Source organism: Cygnus atratus, chromosome 1 (assembly GCF_013377495.2).
Source record: "Cygnus atratus isolate AKBS03 ecotype Queensland, Australia chromosome 1, CAtr_DNAZoo_HiC_assembly, whole genome shotgun sequence".
NCBI lineage: Eukaryota > Metazoa > Chordata > Aves > Anseriformes > Anatidae > Cygnus > Cygnus atratus.
This window is the reverse complement of record NC_066362.1, coordinates 124,220,472-124,235,256: the sequence shown is the minus strand read 5'-3', so window position 1 is coordinate 124,235,256 and position 14,785 is coordinate 124,220,472. Positions and strand designations below refer to the sequence as shown.

Genomic DNA, 14,785 nt, shown 5'->3' with positions numbered 1-14,785 from the left:
CATCCAGCCTGCGTGGAGGTGCAAGCCATAGTCTTGTCAGGAGCAACGCGTGTGATTTTACAGGGACGTACGGTCTAGAAGTTGGTGTGAGTCGAGAGGTTTATTTTCTTCAGAAAACTAACGAGAATCATTTAAGGCTTCAGCAAGTAAGTCTCCCTCTTTAGGCCAGCAAACTGGCATCTCTGATCGGTATTTGAGGAGAACCCTGTCAAGATGGAAGAATTTAATTGCTTTATAGCCTAATTTGATTGTATTTAATTAGAAATAAAAAGGCAAGTATGTTAGAGGTTTTTACGTCTGTTCATTAAATTACTGTTGACTTTTTTCATTGACATTCTGCAAATGGTGAAGTTAAGGTTAACAGTATAAATAGGGGTGCTGAGTATTATAAAAGGGGAACCCATGCAATTAAAAAAATGGCTTACATAACCTGATATCATAATAGACAGAATATTTATTTAACTTGCAGTAAATTGACACACCTCTAGACAGAGACAATTATGACTGACTGTAAAACATCTGACAGAACCAATTATGACTGACTGTTGTTTGCTACCTTTGCACAGAAATAAATGAAACACAGATATTTGGAACAGAGACTGCTGCCTGTGTGCCTAAGCTTGCTGTAATTAAAATACAATAACCAGTAGGCGATGTAAAAATTTCAGGAGCTAATTCAGTGTGTTCTTTAACTCTTTAACTAGGAGCGGTAGAGAGAGATGATGCTGTACGTAAGTGATACTCTGCAGCTTTTTTTTGTTCACTCCCAGATCAACCAACGTTTTGGCACTGTGCTCGGAGACACCTACGTAGTTTCTCACGTACTCAGTGCAGATGCACACACACAAATACAAAGGAATGTGAATGTATTTGTACTTCTCACTCAGAAGAGCAGGCTATCAACAGAATAATCAGGGGGAGAGAGTTTTATAATATGACACGGTTCGGTTGTCCAATCAGTAGGAGAAAAAACAGAAGACTTTCACGGAGCCACATCTTGGTGAATCCGGGAACAAAAGTTCTCGATCTTCCCTCTCGCGTTGTTCTGTGCCATTTTTATAGCAACAAAGAGAAATTGCAATGCGTGGAAAACACATGACCAGGTATATATAGATAGCCTCCAAATATTTCCATCCTTGCTTCCAGCTTGGTACGACCTTATGGGGTAAATGGATTTCAGGTGCTTTTTAAATATATATATATATATATATATATATATTTCATATAATACACAAACGCATTCCTGGGTGGCTAAGTAATTACTCGGGTGCGGTGCTGAATGTGACAGGGATATCCAGAAGTTGAGGCTGTGCTTTGTGAAAGGATCACAGTGGCAGTGATGTTGGGGGATGCCAACTGCCTGCTTGGTGATAGGATTCTAAAATCCGTACTAGAATTGGTAATTCATTGGCTTTAGGGAATACAGTACCTGGAAGAGGGGGGTTAATTATATATAGTCAGAAGCATATCTTCCTTTTTTTTTTATTTGTATTAAAATAGATTTATTTTTCATGCCTATATTTGTTTTGGTAATACCTTCCGCATGCTCTGTATGTATATAAATATCTCTCTTTCTAATAATCTGTCTATGCATTCTGTAGTATTGACTGTCATAAAAGATTGCTTGCCGCTGAACTTGGAATTTATTAAAACAATGATAGGGGGATAATCGGCATGCAACTATTTTCAGGATGTGACAGACTACTGAAAAGCAATTTCAGTCAGTCTGTGCAGCTTAGTTTTCAGAGGGCCTTAGGTACATTATTGATTAAATTCTCATTTGGAAAGAAAGTAGGAGCTTTTATATGCATCTCTAAGTTGGATGGTATGGTAACTCGAAGGTATTGACTGGCTGTGTGATATACGACGGTCACAGTTGTCTTTTACTAAGAGGAGCACAGAGTGATGCTGGTTGTCATTCTTACTCTGCTGTGTGGCAGCGTAAATAGTCCCCTTTCTAACCAACCTGGTGGGAAAAGTCAATATCCCATCAGCAAAGGAGGTAAACACATCAGGAGCTGTGTCCTCTCTCATCTTCCCCTGCTCTGTATTACTACAGTTCTTTAAATCTCCTCTCCCCAGTCATCAGATGCACTTGTGTCATTCAAATGCATCGTGTGGCTGTGCTGCGGGGATGGCTGCTGCCTGCCGCCAGCCGCCGAGCCCCCGGCTGCCATTGTCTTATAATTGAAACTTAAAATTGGCCTCGTTACTTCAGGGAGGCCCCTCGTATTCCTCCGTCCTTTCAGTCCACCCTTCCCCGCTTGCCTTCACGACAGGAGCTGCCTCTAAGAAATGTTTGAGGCGTGCTGTCAGGGAGGTTATCGTGTGTAATTAAAGTTTAGGTTCGGTGATGGGCTGAGGGAGGGAAATGCTGCGGGTGGAGAGGCTGGGGCTGAGCCCGACCTGGGCATGGGCCGTGGGGCATTGCCCTCTACTTTCAGCATCATTTTGTTGTGTGCCTGGTTGTTCCTGTGTCTTCCCACTCTTTTTTGTACCTGCCACCTGCTTCTGCACCTTGATGCCTTTCACCTCGGTCCCTCCTGAGCTCCAGGACCCTTTAAACTATTTCAGCTGAGTTTTGAACTCCAAGGATGGTATCTCCTGCAGTTCGCTGGTACGGACAGCGTGGTTTTGCTAGCACGTGAGCAGTGGAAATGAGCCCACTCAGTGTATTCTTTAGTTTGGAGACACACAACCTTGTTAGTGCTGAATTGATGGCAAAGCGGGTTTGGTGTTTTTATGGATCTGGTTATTACAGTTTTCATGGTTTGTTTAATGAAACCCTACGCCGAAGTCATTTCAGGATCGTTACATGTGCTTGTGCTGTAGCGACTCCAGTCTGTTAATGAACAGGTTCTGGTAATCAAAGTTTTCATTGTGTTGGCGGTGTAGTTTAAGGAGTATTTAGTTCCACTCATAAGCACAATTCCATCACCGTCCGAGCAATGGCGAGAAGGTTGTGTTTTCAGCCTGACGGCTTCCTTCATTTGCCCCAACTGCCCAAAGCTGTAAGTATAATAAATGCCTAAAGCTGAATACACACCTTCCTCGCACGGATGCATGAAAGGTGCTTTTAATCAACGTACTCAGTTACTCAGACTGACACCTCTAATTGAAATCTTAATCGAGTTTTTAAAGGTTTCGTGGCATTGTGCAGAGCACCCGAGTGGAACTTGGTGAATAACGCGGGAAACGGGAGTGGGCGACAGCCCCTCAGTAAGACAGTGCTGGTTGCGTGGTGCCCAGCAGTTAATCCCTGAGCTCATCCTAAACCGGACGAGGCTCTGCAACAAAGTCTGTCCATGTGCCCTCAGGGGAGGAATTCCCAAGCCCCAGGAGCGATGGCTCCCGTTAGCCACCCCAGCTCCTCACGCACGCAGCACCCCTTGGCTTGGCCGCCCAGACCAGGCTAGGCTCAGTCACCTCGCACAGGTTTCCCAAATCCAAAACATTTTTTACATCTTGACTCGGTGAAAGCCATTTGAACAGGGATGGAGGCTTCTTTGTTCTGTTTGCGAAGCGTAAGGAGATGACGAGAGGAAGGGAGACGGCAGCTTTCAGGCTCGCCAGCTCCAGCGGTGTCCTAGCGCCGTGCCCCGTCCTGCTGGAGCCCCCTCCAGGGTAACGGGAAGGGACTGCCTGGGGGGAGGCTCGTTTGGGGCTACATCCGCCCCGGGTGTCTGGTAATAACGCAGGGTATCCAGCGCTGCCGATTTCAAGGTGTGATCGCAGGTGGGGGTTCGGATAGGAGCTGGTGTTTCTAGAGCAAGGAGCGGGCTTGAAAGGAGGAGCACCACTGCACCACATCTGCAGCAAGTTGGCACTGACGTGCATCAGTAGAATATTTTCCTCTTTTAGCCTTTGTCCACAGCCTTTGTAAAGCAAAAGCCAGGCAATCGCCCAAACAAAATCCCTGGATTTCTTTTTTTAGATGGCATAAAATTTCACTAAAAAAAAAAAAAAGAACAGTTCTGGCTTCGCTGCTTAAATATGTACAAACTGGTATGTGTGTGTGTGAGCTTGCACACACAAACCCACCAGCAGGTAATGTCTTGCACTCCAGACATTTCTTCACGGGCATTATTGAGCAAATATTTGGGGAATGGCTGTCTTCATTTGCGTATCAGGCAAACATGATGCGTCCTTACTGAGATACTGGGCACCTTTGTTGTAGGGTGGGACCGTGTGGAGTTCACTGCCACCTTTCCTCCCAGCCCCTCCATGGTGCCGAGCACCCCGATGCCCGTCCTGCACCCGGGCTGTGCGTGGGAGCATGCGGCAGCGGTGTCGAGCCGGACCCAGGCCGTGCCAGCGCCAGCAGGGGCTTGGGAATCGCAGCGTGGTTCCCTTGACTGATCTGCAGCCAAGCTCGCGGCAGGCAAATCGTCCCCTGCCTCAAGCCCGTGGGGGCTCTGTGGAGTTCTCATTATGTCCAGGAGCCTGCTCGTTTTGGCTGGGCTCTCTTGGAGCCGCTCGGTGCTGTTGCCCCGTACATCCTCTGGCTGGGTTGCAGGTGGAGCCAAGCCCTCCCTGCAGCCGCGGGTGCAAGGCAGCTGCAGCCAGAGAGCTTGCCTCAAGCACGGTCAGTGAACAAATGAACACTGCCCACGACTGTCTCCTCCTTTCTCCTTGAGTCGAAACACCGTGGTTCGCAACAGCGGCGAATGCCAGACTACTTTCTTTTTGCCGTCTTTTAATCCTTCTCTGTTTTGTTTCTTTTCTATGTTCTTTCAGAGTACGTGAAGAAGAAGCCACTCAGAAAAGAGGTGACTGAGGCCTACAAAAGACTGAAGAGCACGGTGGACAAGTGTCTGTCCATGAGTGGCTACTCAGAAGTGAACCTCAGCAAGCTCTTTGCCATCAGCATAGGAAGATCTGCGGGAGAGCCTAACAATGAAAGACAGTGATGGGCTGAAAAGGGAGGGAGAAGAGAGGCTAGCTCGTTGCTTAAAAATAACGACCTCTTAAGCAACAGCCTATTTCGGGATGCACAATAATGTTTTAACAATCTTGTTCCTTTGGTGGAGGAAGAACAAAAGATGAAAACGGGACACATGATCCACGGGGACCTGAAATACTCGAGGCGGTTTTTATCTTCGCTTCTTTTCTTCGCCGAGAAGCCAGGGCTATTCAAATATGGAGTAGTTGATTTTTGCAATATATTTTGTTGTGTATGTAGACCTATGAGGGAAAAGGGGGTGGGGGAATTGCTGCTTTAATTGGATAATTCCCAGTGAGAGTTGCTGGAATGTAAGTGATCCTAGACTTTGCTCCAGGGTATTTAGTAGAGGTGCTCTCAGGAAGAGAGGTTAGTAGAGGTCTCAGTAGGAGCACTAATGTTTTGCCTTTTCACAGTTTATCTTCTTCCTGATCATAAACATACCAATTAAAAACAATGCTAAACCTAAATGCCTTTCAGTGTCCTACTACCTTCCGAATGGAGGTAGAGACGCTTTACTTTCAACTGCGTGAAAGGCAAAGAAGGATGGAAGGCTGGAGGCGCCAAAACTAGGGGACCATCTTTTCGCTGGGAGTCTTCCCGTGCATCTTAAAGCATGCTATTTTGCCAGGTTGGAAATTTCTTACGTGGATGTATAGGCATGCACATGCACAAAAAAATTCTTTGTACATACGCAGAATAAAAATGTATTTCGTTTCTTTCCATGCAAAATATTTGAAAGCAAGTGATCAACAGAGAGAAATTTATTTCGGATGGCGTTGTAGCCAGTAACGGGGGAAGGGAAGGAGGAAGAATCATTGTTGCTGTTCTGTATAATAATTACTGTATCGGTGATTGTAAAGGTTTTATAAGCAAATTGTATTTTGTGTTTACTTTTAGTAAAACGACAAGCAGATATGACAAGAAAAAAGCATAAATTTGGGTAGAGCTTTTGTACACCAAATATTGTTGTACTCATGTTTGCCGTTAAGTTTGCAATCTGTTATTAATGTAAGGTTATAAAAATGTTCTTTTAAATCTTTAACAGTATAAAATGTAAATTTTCTTAGCACTTGAAAGAAAAAATAAAATTTTCTAGAAAAAGAGAATTGGATTGGATCATCTGACTACTAGAAATGTGCTGCGTGAGGTTGCTCGAAATGTTCCTTGGGTTGACAGAAGTGCCCACGTGTCCATTTTTAGGATGCCTGACACTGCTCAAAGAAAAAAAATAAGAACATCAACAAGAAGGCGTTGGGTGCCGAAGGGATGTGTGTGTCTGGGTTGGTGGGTTTTATGGCTTCCATTTGTCCCCAAGTGGGAGCCGCACAGAGCATTGGAAGGTGCCGTGTGCCGAGATGGGCGATGTCTGCTCGAATGGGCCTAAATGCACAGAGTGACTCTGGGGCTAAATCCATGGAGTTTTCATAGAATCGCAGGATGGTTTGGGTTGGATGGGACCTTAAAGACCTCCTAGTTACACTCCCCCTGCCGTGGGCAGGGACACCTCCCACCAGACCAGGTTGCCCAAGGCCCCATCCAGCCTGGCCTTGAGCACCTCCAGGGATGGGGCATCCACAGCTTCTCTGGGCAGCCTGTGCCAGGGCCTCACCACCCTAAAGTTTAATCACAATATCTGAAAAACTGCCTCTGCTCCATCGCTTCTTTGTGCTGGTGTTTGGCGAGCCGTCATCCTCTCCCGGGGTGTTCACCTGGGCGCTCGCAGAGGAGACTTTTTGGGGAGCGGGCGGTTGGAAGGAAGGACATCAGCATTGCAGCTCCTCGGAAGACGGGGGCTTGCTGTAATCTCACCCAGGTTTACTTTTTAAGACCTTCCATGCCCGACCCAATTAGGATGGCGGAGATGTTCCTGGCGTTAGCCGGGCAGGAAGCCTCGGAGCAGCTCGAAGCCTGCCCCTCTCCTCCCGACGCAGGTAGAGCGGTGGCTGCGGCACCGCCTGACCCCGCGGGCCCCGTGCGTGTCCGTGTCAGGAGGGCAGCAGCGCCCGTCCCTTTGCAGGTGGAGGGATGTTTGCACCCAACGCGAGCGCTGCCGCGGGGCGCGGAGCAGGGGGCCGGGGGCGCGGCGGGGCCGCCCGGGGGGGGGGCTTCGTGACCCCCCCGGGGGGATCGGGGTCTGCCCCCGGCCCACCCGAGCCCCCCCCCCCCGGAGGGGTGAAGCCCCCCGGCGGGCACCCGGAGCGCTGCGGGCCCGAGCGGCCGCCGCCGGCCCTCCCCGTGGCACTTTAATGGATGAACTCATCTGTGCCAGCTTCAGGTTGCAGCTTAACATTCCTTCATCCCGAAGGCAGCATTATCAGGTTGTTGGAGGCTGTTTTCAAACCTTGGTTTTGAATAGCAGCGGCTCTGCATTAATTTAACCACTAAGCTAATAAGTAGGTTTCGTTTTGTTATGCTAAGCTTTATTGCTTTTCTTTTGATCAGAATGGTGTTGTTGAGCAAAGCAGCAGACAAGGCATTCTTTGATGAGGGAATTAGCGCTCTATTCTTCCTCTATTATTCATAGCACAGTGGAATATGTAAGTACCTGAGGGTGTCAAAGGAGAGCAGGCTCTATTGCAAAGTGTTCGCCTTGTTTCTCTCAATAGCTGACTATGAGATGATAAACCGCTTAATACACTGCACTAATTGGATGAGAGCAAAAAGAGATGGGAATTAAGGCAAGGCAAAAGGAGAAAGTGCTACCAGCCTTCATTCACTCTTTCACCACTTTAACAGCGCCAAAGGAGGCACAAGCTTTCTATAAGCAGACTAGGGGTTTTGTGCAGAGATAAAATGAACCTGTTAGTGGATTCAAGTAATACACTAATTATTGCACAGTATAAATACCACTACTGGTTTTATAACACGGAGGTAAACTTCTTTTGAGAAGGTTATAGGATTGCTTGGCAGCAGTATAGATCCTAATAAGGGACCAGAGTAATAACCCCCTGGATTAACAAAATTGCTGCTTGCAGAAGTATGATTCTGGCTTTTACGAAGATTTCAGCCGAATGAATAAAAATGACTGAATGACATTTCTTAATGCGTAATGGCTCGATAATGATTCCCTTTTCTTTACGGCAAAAAAATGTATATTTCAGACCGCACCGTTAAGAACGCCCAGGGAACAAGCGTTATTTTCCCCATCAAAAAAATAAAAATAAAAAAACGGGTAAAAAAATATATTTTTTTTGCGCCTCTGGTGTTTTTTGAAACGCTAAAGCTGGGCGGGGGGGAGGGAAACGCGGCTGGCTGCGGGGAAGGGTCGCGGCCGGGGCCCCGACGGGGCGGCCCCGAGAGCGCCCCGCCGCCGGCCGAACCCCCCCAAACCCCCCCAAACCCTCCCGGAGCCGTCCGCGGCCCCGCTGGATGCGCGGAGTGGAGCCGGGGGCTGCCGACCCCGGCGGCGCTGGGACGCCAGGAGGCTGCTTCCAAGCGATAAAATAAAAATAACGAGGGGCAAGAAAAATAAAACGGGGGGGGGGGGGGGGGGGATAGGACACTGATCCCGGGGCGGCGGCGCTCGGAGGGCGAGAACCGGGCGGGCGCTGCCCCCTCCGAGCCCCCGAGCCCCGGGGCTGCGCCCCCCGCCCGGCCCCGCCGCCTCCGAGGGGCCCCGGCCCCCGGGTCCCCAAAACCCCGAGGGGGCCCGGCCGGGAGGGGGGCGCGGTGCGAAGCCCCCGGCGCCCCCGCAAGGACTTTGCTTTGTGGCGTTTTGTTCTTTTGCTTTCGTTCTTTTTTTTTTCTTTCTTTTTTCTTTTTTTTTTTTGTAAACATATATCGTTGTTTATTTTCTGAACGTGGCACTTCTCCACCGGATAGCAAAGGAAAAGTGTTAACAATAACGACATTACACGGAAAAGTACTGTACCATCGCCTCTTGAGGGTTTCAGAAACCTCTACAGTTAATAAGTTAAATAAAGGGTTTGTACATAAATATTTGTCTAGGACCCCTATGATATCTACAACACAGTAAGAATCTACAGAATGACAAACTTTTACAACACTACACTGAGTGCAATTGTTTTATAACATTTCAAATATACAAAGCTCTGTTCTTTTTTATAACAATGGTATGTACAGAATCAATAATCACAGTTTAGTGACTTAAACAGTCCATATTCTAGCAGTGTATTTCCCTTTGGTTTGATATAAAAACCTTGGTTGGTGTAGTGATAAAGAATATAACGAGAAAAAGATATACCCTCTCCCTTAAGTGCACTGGTTATCTTACAGCATCAAATTCACTTTCGTTCTGCACTGGCAGCATCCTCGGTGAGCACCCGCGGCTCGCAGCAGCGCCGTGTACGACAGTTCTCCAGTGCGCCCACCAGGCCAGCCCAGCACCGTGGGACGGGGCTTTGAGAGGTGCGGGCAGCCTCCCCCCCCCCCCCCCCCCCCTTTCGCTTTCCTTTCTCAATTGCAATTTTCGATTCTTTTCTTTGCCTTTTTTTTTTCTTGCCAGATAAACGGAAGGAAAAATATTTAAGTGTACGTAACGCTAATATATAACAAATTTTATTAGGTAGGGCTTTTTTTTTTTTTTTTCCGCTTGATGCTCAGCGAGGAAATTAACACGTCGTACATTTAGGAAATGTACCAGCCAAGGAGTTTCGGGTTCGGGAGCCTGCGAGCGTCGCCCCGCTCACTCGCGCGAGGGCTGACTGACGGGCGATGCGCTCGCTGTCCTCCAGTTCCTACCTCGGGAACCTACCCCAGTCTTAGCTGCTGGTCCGCTTTTTGATTTTATTTTATTTTATTTTTGTTTTTAAAGAAACGTTTTCCCCCATTTGGTCTTGATTCGTGCTACGAGGTGACCTTTCCCCACCCGCGAATTTATTCTCCTCTCTCTCGCTCTTAAAAAAATCCCCCCAGCAAACTGAAACGAACGCAAACGAAAGCGGGAAGGACGGCGCCCGTATCTTAGCACACCTCTTTCCCCGTGCTGCTCCCGGGGAGGATGTTGAGCTGGGTGAGCTGGGCGGCGTGCTCCTTGGCCTTCAGCCGCAGGGCGGCGATGCTGGACGCCCGCCGGTCGGCGGCGGCGCTGGCCGGGTCCCCCAGCCCCGCCGAGCCCACCGCCCCCTCGGCGGCCGGCGCCGGCTGCCGCAGCAGCGCCGCGGCGCTGGAGGCGCTGCCCAGGGGGGCCACGGTGGAGAAGAGCCTGCAAGGGAAGCAGAAGCAGAGAGGCCGCCGTCACCCCACCGCCGCCGCCGCCGGGCGCTCCCGGGCCGGGGGCGCCGTCGGGGCGCCCCCCGCGGGGGCTCGGCGCACGAAGGCGGCCGGCGCCGCGCCGCGCCCCCCCCGCCCCGGGCGAGGCGGTACCTGCCGAAGGCGGGGCTGATGAAGGCGGGGTGCCGGAACACGGCCGCCCCCAGGAAGGTGCCGAGGCCGAGCGGGGTCCCGCCGGGGGGCAGCGCCGCGGAGCCGGGCGGCGGCGGGGGCAGGCTGGGGAAGGCGGCGGCCGCGGCGGCGGCGGCGGCGGCGGTCCAGGCGGAGTCTAGAGCTGGGTGATGAGGAGGGAAAGGACTAGCATCAAGGTATGGACTGAGGGGGTGAGTTGCTGACAGGGGACCAGGGAAAGGCAAACCTGGGGGGTGTGTCTGAGCCCCAGCCTTTTCCCTCTTCCGCCACTTAGCCCTACGGTTCTGGAACCATACCTGCAAGCCAAAAGAAACACGGGGTTTAGCACCGCTCGCCCCGCCGCCGCCGCCGCGCACCGGCCCGACGGCGCCCGCCGCTCCGCCGCCGCCCCCCCGGGGGCCGCCGCACCGCGCCCCCCGCCGGCCCCGCCGGGTCTCGGGGCTGCCCCGAAGGGGGCTCCTTGCGAGCGCCCTGCGCGCCGCAGGCGGGGAAGCGCGCCCCGGTTTCGCCGAGGTGACCACACACAAACGGCGCCGTTAGGGGGTCGCCGCCTTTTTCGTTCTTGTTTTTTTTTTTTCTCCTCCTCTCCAAAAAAAAGATTAAAAACGAAAAAATCGTGACTTCGCCAGCGCCTGCAACGAAGAAATAAATTGCAGCGCGATCGAAGCAGCAAACGTGCGTTTCCACGCTGTGCTTTCAGGGCGCATTTTACAAAACTTAGTTCGGAAGCCACGGAATCGCCGTCCCTTTCTTTCCTCTCCCCCCCCCCCCCTCCAAAACAACAACAAAAAAATCAGTCATCATCAACGAGCCCGGGCTTAACCCAAGGGAGAGGCAGCGGGAAAAAAGCACCGCTCGCCGAAGGGAAAGAAACACTCGCTGAAACGCGAGCGCGGGGCGCCACACGCACCCAGCGAGAGGCTCGGAGAGGGACTCGCGTTTGTCAGATTTTCGGGCTGCCGTGGGCTCGAAATCTCCCCTTTGAGGCTCGGCTCCGTTTTGTAGGAGCAGCGCGACGCCCCGTCTCCCCGGGATCCGACAGAGGCGGCAGCGCTGCGGGTCCCTCGCTACAGTTCCCCATCTATAATTTATACCCACACGCGCACCGGGGCGCGCACGTAGGAAGAGGCTCCTCCGTGTTCGCGGGGAAGCCGAGAGTGAGTCTTTGGCAAACGGATCGTCTCCGCCAGCTAAAACTCAATTAGCGAGCTGTCCTCGCTGCAATTCCCCGTTATTGAATTAATAAGTCTGAGTACACCCAAAGGTAAACGGAGGGACTCTCATAATTCATATTCCCTTAATTACATCTTCTCCCGTGAATAGGGGAGAGAAAGGGGGTGTCTTTCTTTTTTAAAAGTTATTTAACTTTCCCACGACTTGTTCCCCTGAGCTGAAAATACTGATTTGCTGTCACATCTCTGTTTGACAATGGAGAAATGTGTCAACAGAAAGGAGGGGACAAATCTCATCATTAGCCCCTCTAATGCAAGAAGCTGTTGTGTATTAAATGAGCCATATGGAATTTATTATGCTTTATCAGCGCCTGATTTTAACTGTAAAGTGATTTGCTCAGCTTCCAACTCGGAGACATCTGTTTTCTGTTGGCAATCAGGGCATCCCAATGTTTATCGTCTCTCTGGTTATGAGACTTGGGTTGGGAAATGCACTCTGGTATGGGGCGGCAAACACCTTTAATAGCATTGCACTCACTCACTATTAGATCAATGCAGGCTTATTGCTATCAAAAATGGGAAATCAAATAGCATTAGCCAGCTCCTTGTGCAGGCGGAGAGGAAATCAAACAACATTTCGCCTTCAAATGGCCCTGTTTGTTCTAGCACTAAGTGGGCTTTTATGAAGCCCGATTGGAGATTTGATCGCAGCCAAGTACCCGGCTCGCAGCCGAGCGGGGCCGTGTCTAACAACCAAAACCCCGCGGGGCCCCCTCATTTCCATCACCCGGGGGTCGGCTCGGCCGCCGCGGGGCCGAAGGGGCGCGGGGACGCCCCGGGTCCTGCTCCCGATCCCGCTCCCGATCCCGAGCGGGGCCCCGCCGCCCGCGGCCGCCACTCACCTGCACTCGGGCTTCGGTCAGGTCGAGCCTCATGGCCAGCTCCTCCCTGGGGAGACACACACGCCGCCGTCAGCCCGCAGCCACGCTCCAGGCACCGCCCGCACCCGGCCCGAGAGCAGCGGGGCTCCCCCCCGTCGGGGTTGCCGTCGGGGCTGCCTCCCGTCCCGTGCCGGCACAGCCGCGCTGCGCTGTCTGAGGCACAGAGGGTAGAACCGGGAGCCGTCCGTTCGCCCTCAGGCCGCCGGCTTAAAGCGGGAGCCCCCCGGGCTTAGCCCGAGCCCCTCCGGCCTCGGGCCCGTCCCGTCCCGGCGCAGCGACGGGGAGAAAACGCGGGGCGGGAGCGCGACAAAAAAGCGCCGGGACCCGACCCGATCGCGACCCGCCGGGCCCGAGGCTGCGGCCGGGGCTGGGGGGGAACGAGGCGGCGCGCCCGGGGCGATGCCCGGCAGCGGGGGAGCAAAAGAGCCCGGCGGAAAGCTCTCGGCGACCCCCCGCCGGGGAAACAAACGAAAAAAGGGCCGGGGGGTGCGGGAGCGAGGCGTGCGGGCGCGGGGGGCTCAGCCCCGTCGGGGGGGTGCTATTTCGGGCAGCGGGCGCGCAGCCCGGCCTCTCCCCGCCGGGCTCCCCCTTTCCCCGGTACGAGGCCCCCCGAAGCCGCCCCGGGGCCCCGACGTGCCGGGCCGGTATTTTTAGGCGGCGGCGCTTTGATGCGCGCCCTGCCGGGGCTTCCCGGGGCCGGGCAGCGCTCCAGCCCGCCCGGGGAGGGCGAAACCGATCCCGGGGCCCGGCGGCGGCGCGGGTAAAAATAGCCGGAGGCGGCCCCGGGCGGGGGGCGACCTTCTCGGCGTCCCCGTCCCCGCTAGAGCCCCCGACCCCCCCGGCGGCCGCCCCGTCGGCGCGGGTACCTGGTGAAGACGTCGGGGTAGTGGGTTTTCTGGAAGGCCCTCTCCAGCTCCTCCAGCTGGTAGCTGGTGAAGGTGGTGCGGTAGCGGCGCTGCTTCCTCTTGAGCAGCCCCTCCTCGGAGTCGCTGCCGGCCGAGAGGCACACGCTCTCCTCGCCGTCCTTGCCCTCGCCGTCCTCGGGGTGCAGCAGCAGCTCCTCTTTGGGGGACAGCTCCCCGCCCTCCGCCCCGGGGGCCGCGGCGGCGCCCCGGCGGGCCTCCTTCAGCAGCCCCCCGCCGTCCTCGCCCAGCAGCTCCTCCTCGTCCTCCTCCTCCAGCTCCTCTTCCTCCTCGTCCTCCTCCTCCAGCATCTCCTCGTCCTCCTCCTCCTCCTCCTCCTCGGCGGCCGGCGCGGCGGGGCCGGGCCGCTCCTCGACGTGCGCCGCGCCGCCGCCCCCCAGCTCGTCCAGGGCGGGCGGCGGGGCCACGAAGGGCGCGTTCTCGCGGTAGCTCTTGCTGCGGCTGATGCTGACCTGCGGCGCCTGGCTGATCTTCAGCGTGTCCCACGGGGCGGCCGCGGCGGCGGGCGCAGCAGCGGCAGCAGGGGGCACGGCGGCGGCGCCCCCCTCCGGCCGCCCGTCGGGGCGGTCCCCCCGCGGTCCCGGCGGCAGCAGGCGGCCCCCGCCCGGCCCGTAGAGGCGGCGCAGCTTGGGGGGCAGGTGCAGCTCGGCCGCCTCGAAGGGGGGGCTGCCCTTCGGGGAGCCTGCGGCGGGGCGGACAGCGGCCGGACGGGGCGGGCGGGGAGGAGAGAGGGGAGAGAGGGGGGGAGAGAGAGAAGAGCGGCGCGGTCAGTGCGGGGCGCTGGGTCCGCGGGGAGCGCCCCACGTCGGGCAGAGCCCCACGTCGGGGGCAGCCCCGCCGGCTCCCCCCCGACCCCCACCCCGGGTGCCGGCTCTCACCTTGCGCGGCCTTATCGTGCTCCGGGCGGGCGGCGAGCGCGGCGGGCAGGCTGTGCGCGGCGCCCAGCAGCCGCACCTTGCAGGGGCTGCGGCGGCCCAGGATGCTGTCGATGCAGTAGGACGACAGCAGCGTGGGCGACTTGCTCTTGGCGCCGTCGGGGCGCTCGCCGCAGCCCTCCTCCGGGTAGGGGCCGCTCATGGCGATGGCGCCGCCGCCGCCGACGCCCCCGCGGCGCTGCCCGCTGCCGCCGGGCCGCCCGTCACGGGGGGAGTGAGCGGCGGCCGCGGCGCTCTTGAGTCCCCCCGGCTCCACGTGCGGACGGGCGGCCGCTGATTGGCTCCCGGCGGGGGCCGGGCGGGCGGGCGGCCGCCGGCACGCGGCGCCCGGCAAAGCGCGGAGCGGAGCGCAGCGGATCGGGGGCGCCGAGCCCCCGACTCGCCGCGCCACGCCCGGCTGCCGCTCGCCACGCCCACTCCTGGGGGGGGGGGGGGTGCGCTCCGCGCCTGGTTTTCCCCCTCCGCGCGCCCCGACGGCCGCCGCCCCGCCCCGGGCGCCCCCCGA

The 14,785-nt window shown here is 55.2% G+C and overlaps 2 protein-coding genes across 2 annotated transcripts in view; one reads left to right on the top strand and one right to left on the bottom strand.

Annotated features, from left to right (window-relative positions):
• Positions 1-6,041, top strand: part of POLA1 (DNA polymerase alpha 1, catalytic subunit) — a 203,213-nt gene extending 197,172 nt beyond the window's left edge. Inside the window, exon 37 of the mRNA XM_035542243.2 lies at positions 4,738-6,041. Within this exon, the coding sequence (XP_035398136.1) occupies positions 4,738-4,910 (173 nt within the window). The 3' untranslated portion in view covers positions 4,911-6,041. The remainder of the gene's footprint in view (positions 1-4,737) is intronic.
• Positions 6,042-9,868: 3,827 nt separating this feature from the next.
• On the bottom strand, positions 9,869-14,422 carry ARX (aristaless related homeobox). Its single transcript, XM_035542241.1, has 5 exons — positions 14,224-14,422; positions 13,289-14,027; positions 12,384-12,429; positions 10,271-10,605; positions 9,869-10,109 (listed from the first exon to the last, which is right to left on the bottom strand). The coding sequence occupies exons 1-5, from the start codon at positions 14,420-14,422 to the stop codon at positions 9,869-9,871; spliced, it is 1,560 nt and encodes a 519-aa protein (XP_035398134.1).
• Positions 14,423-14,785: the final 363 nt, after the last annotated feature.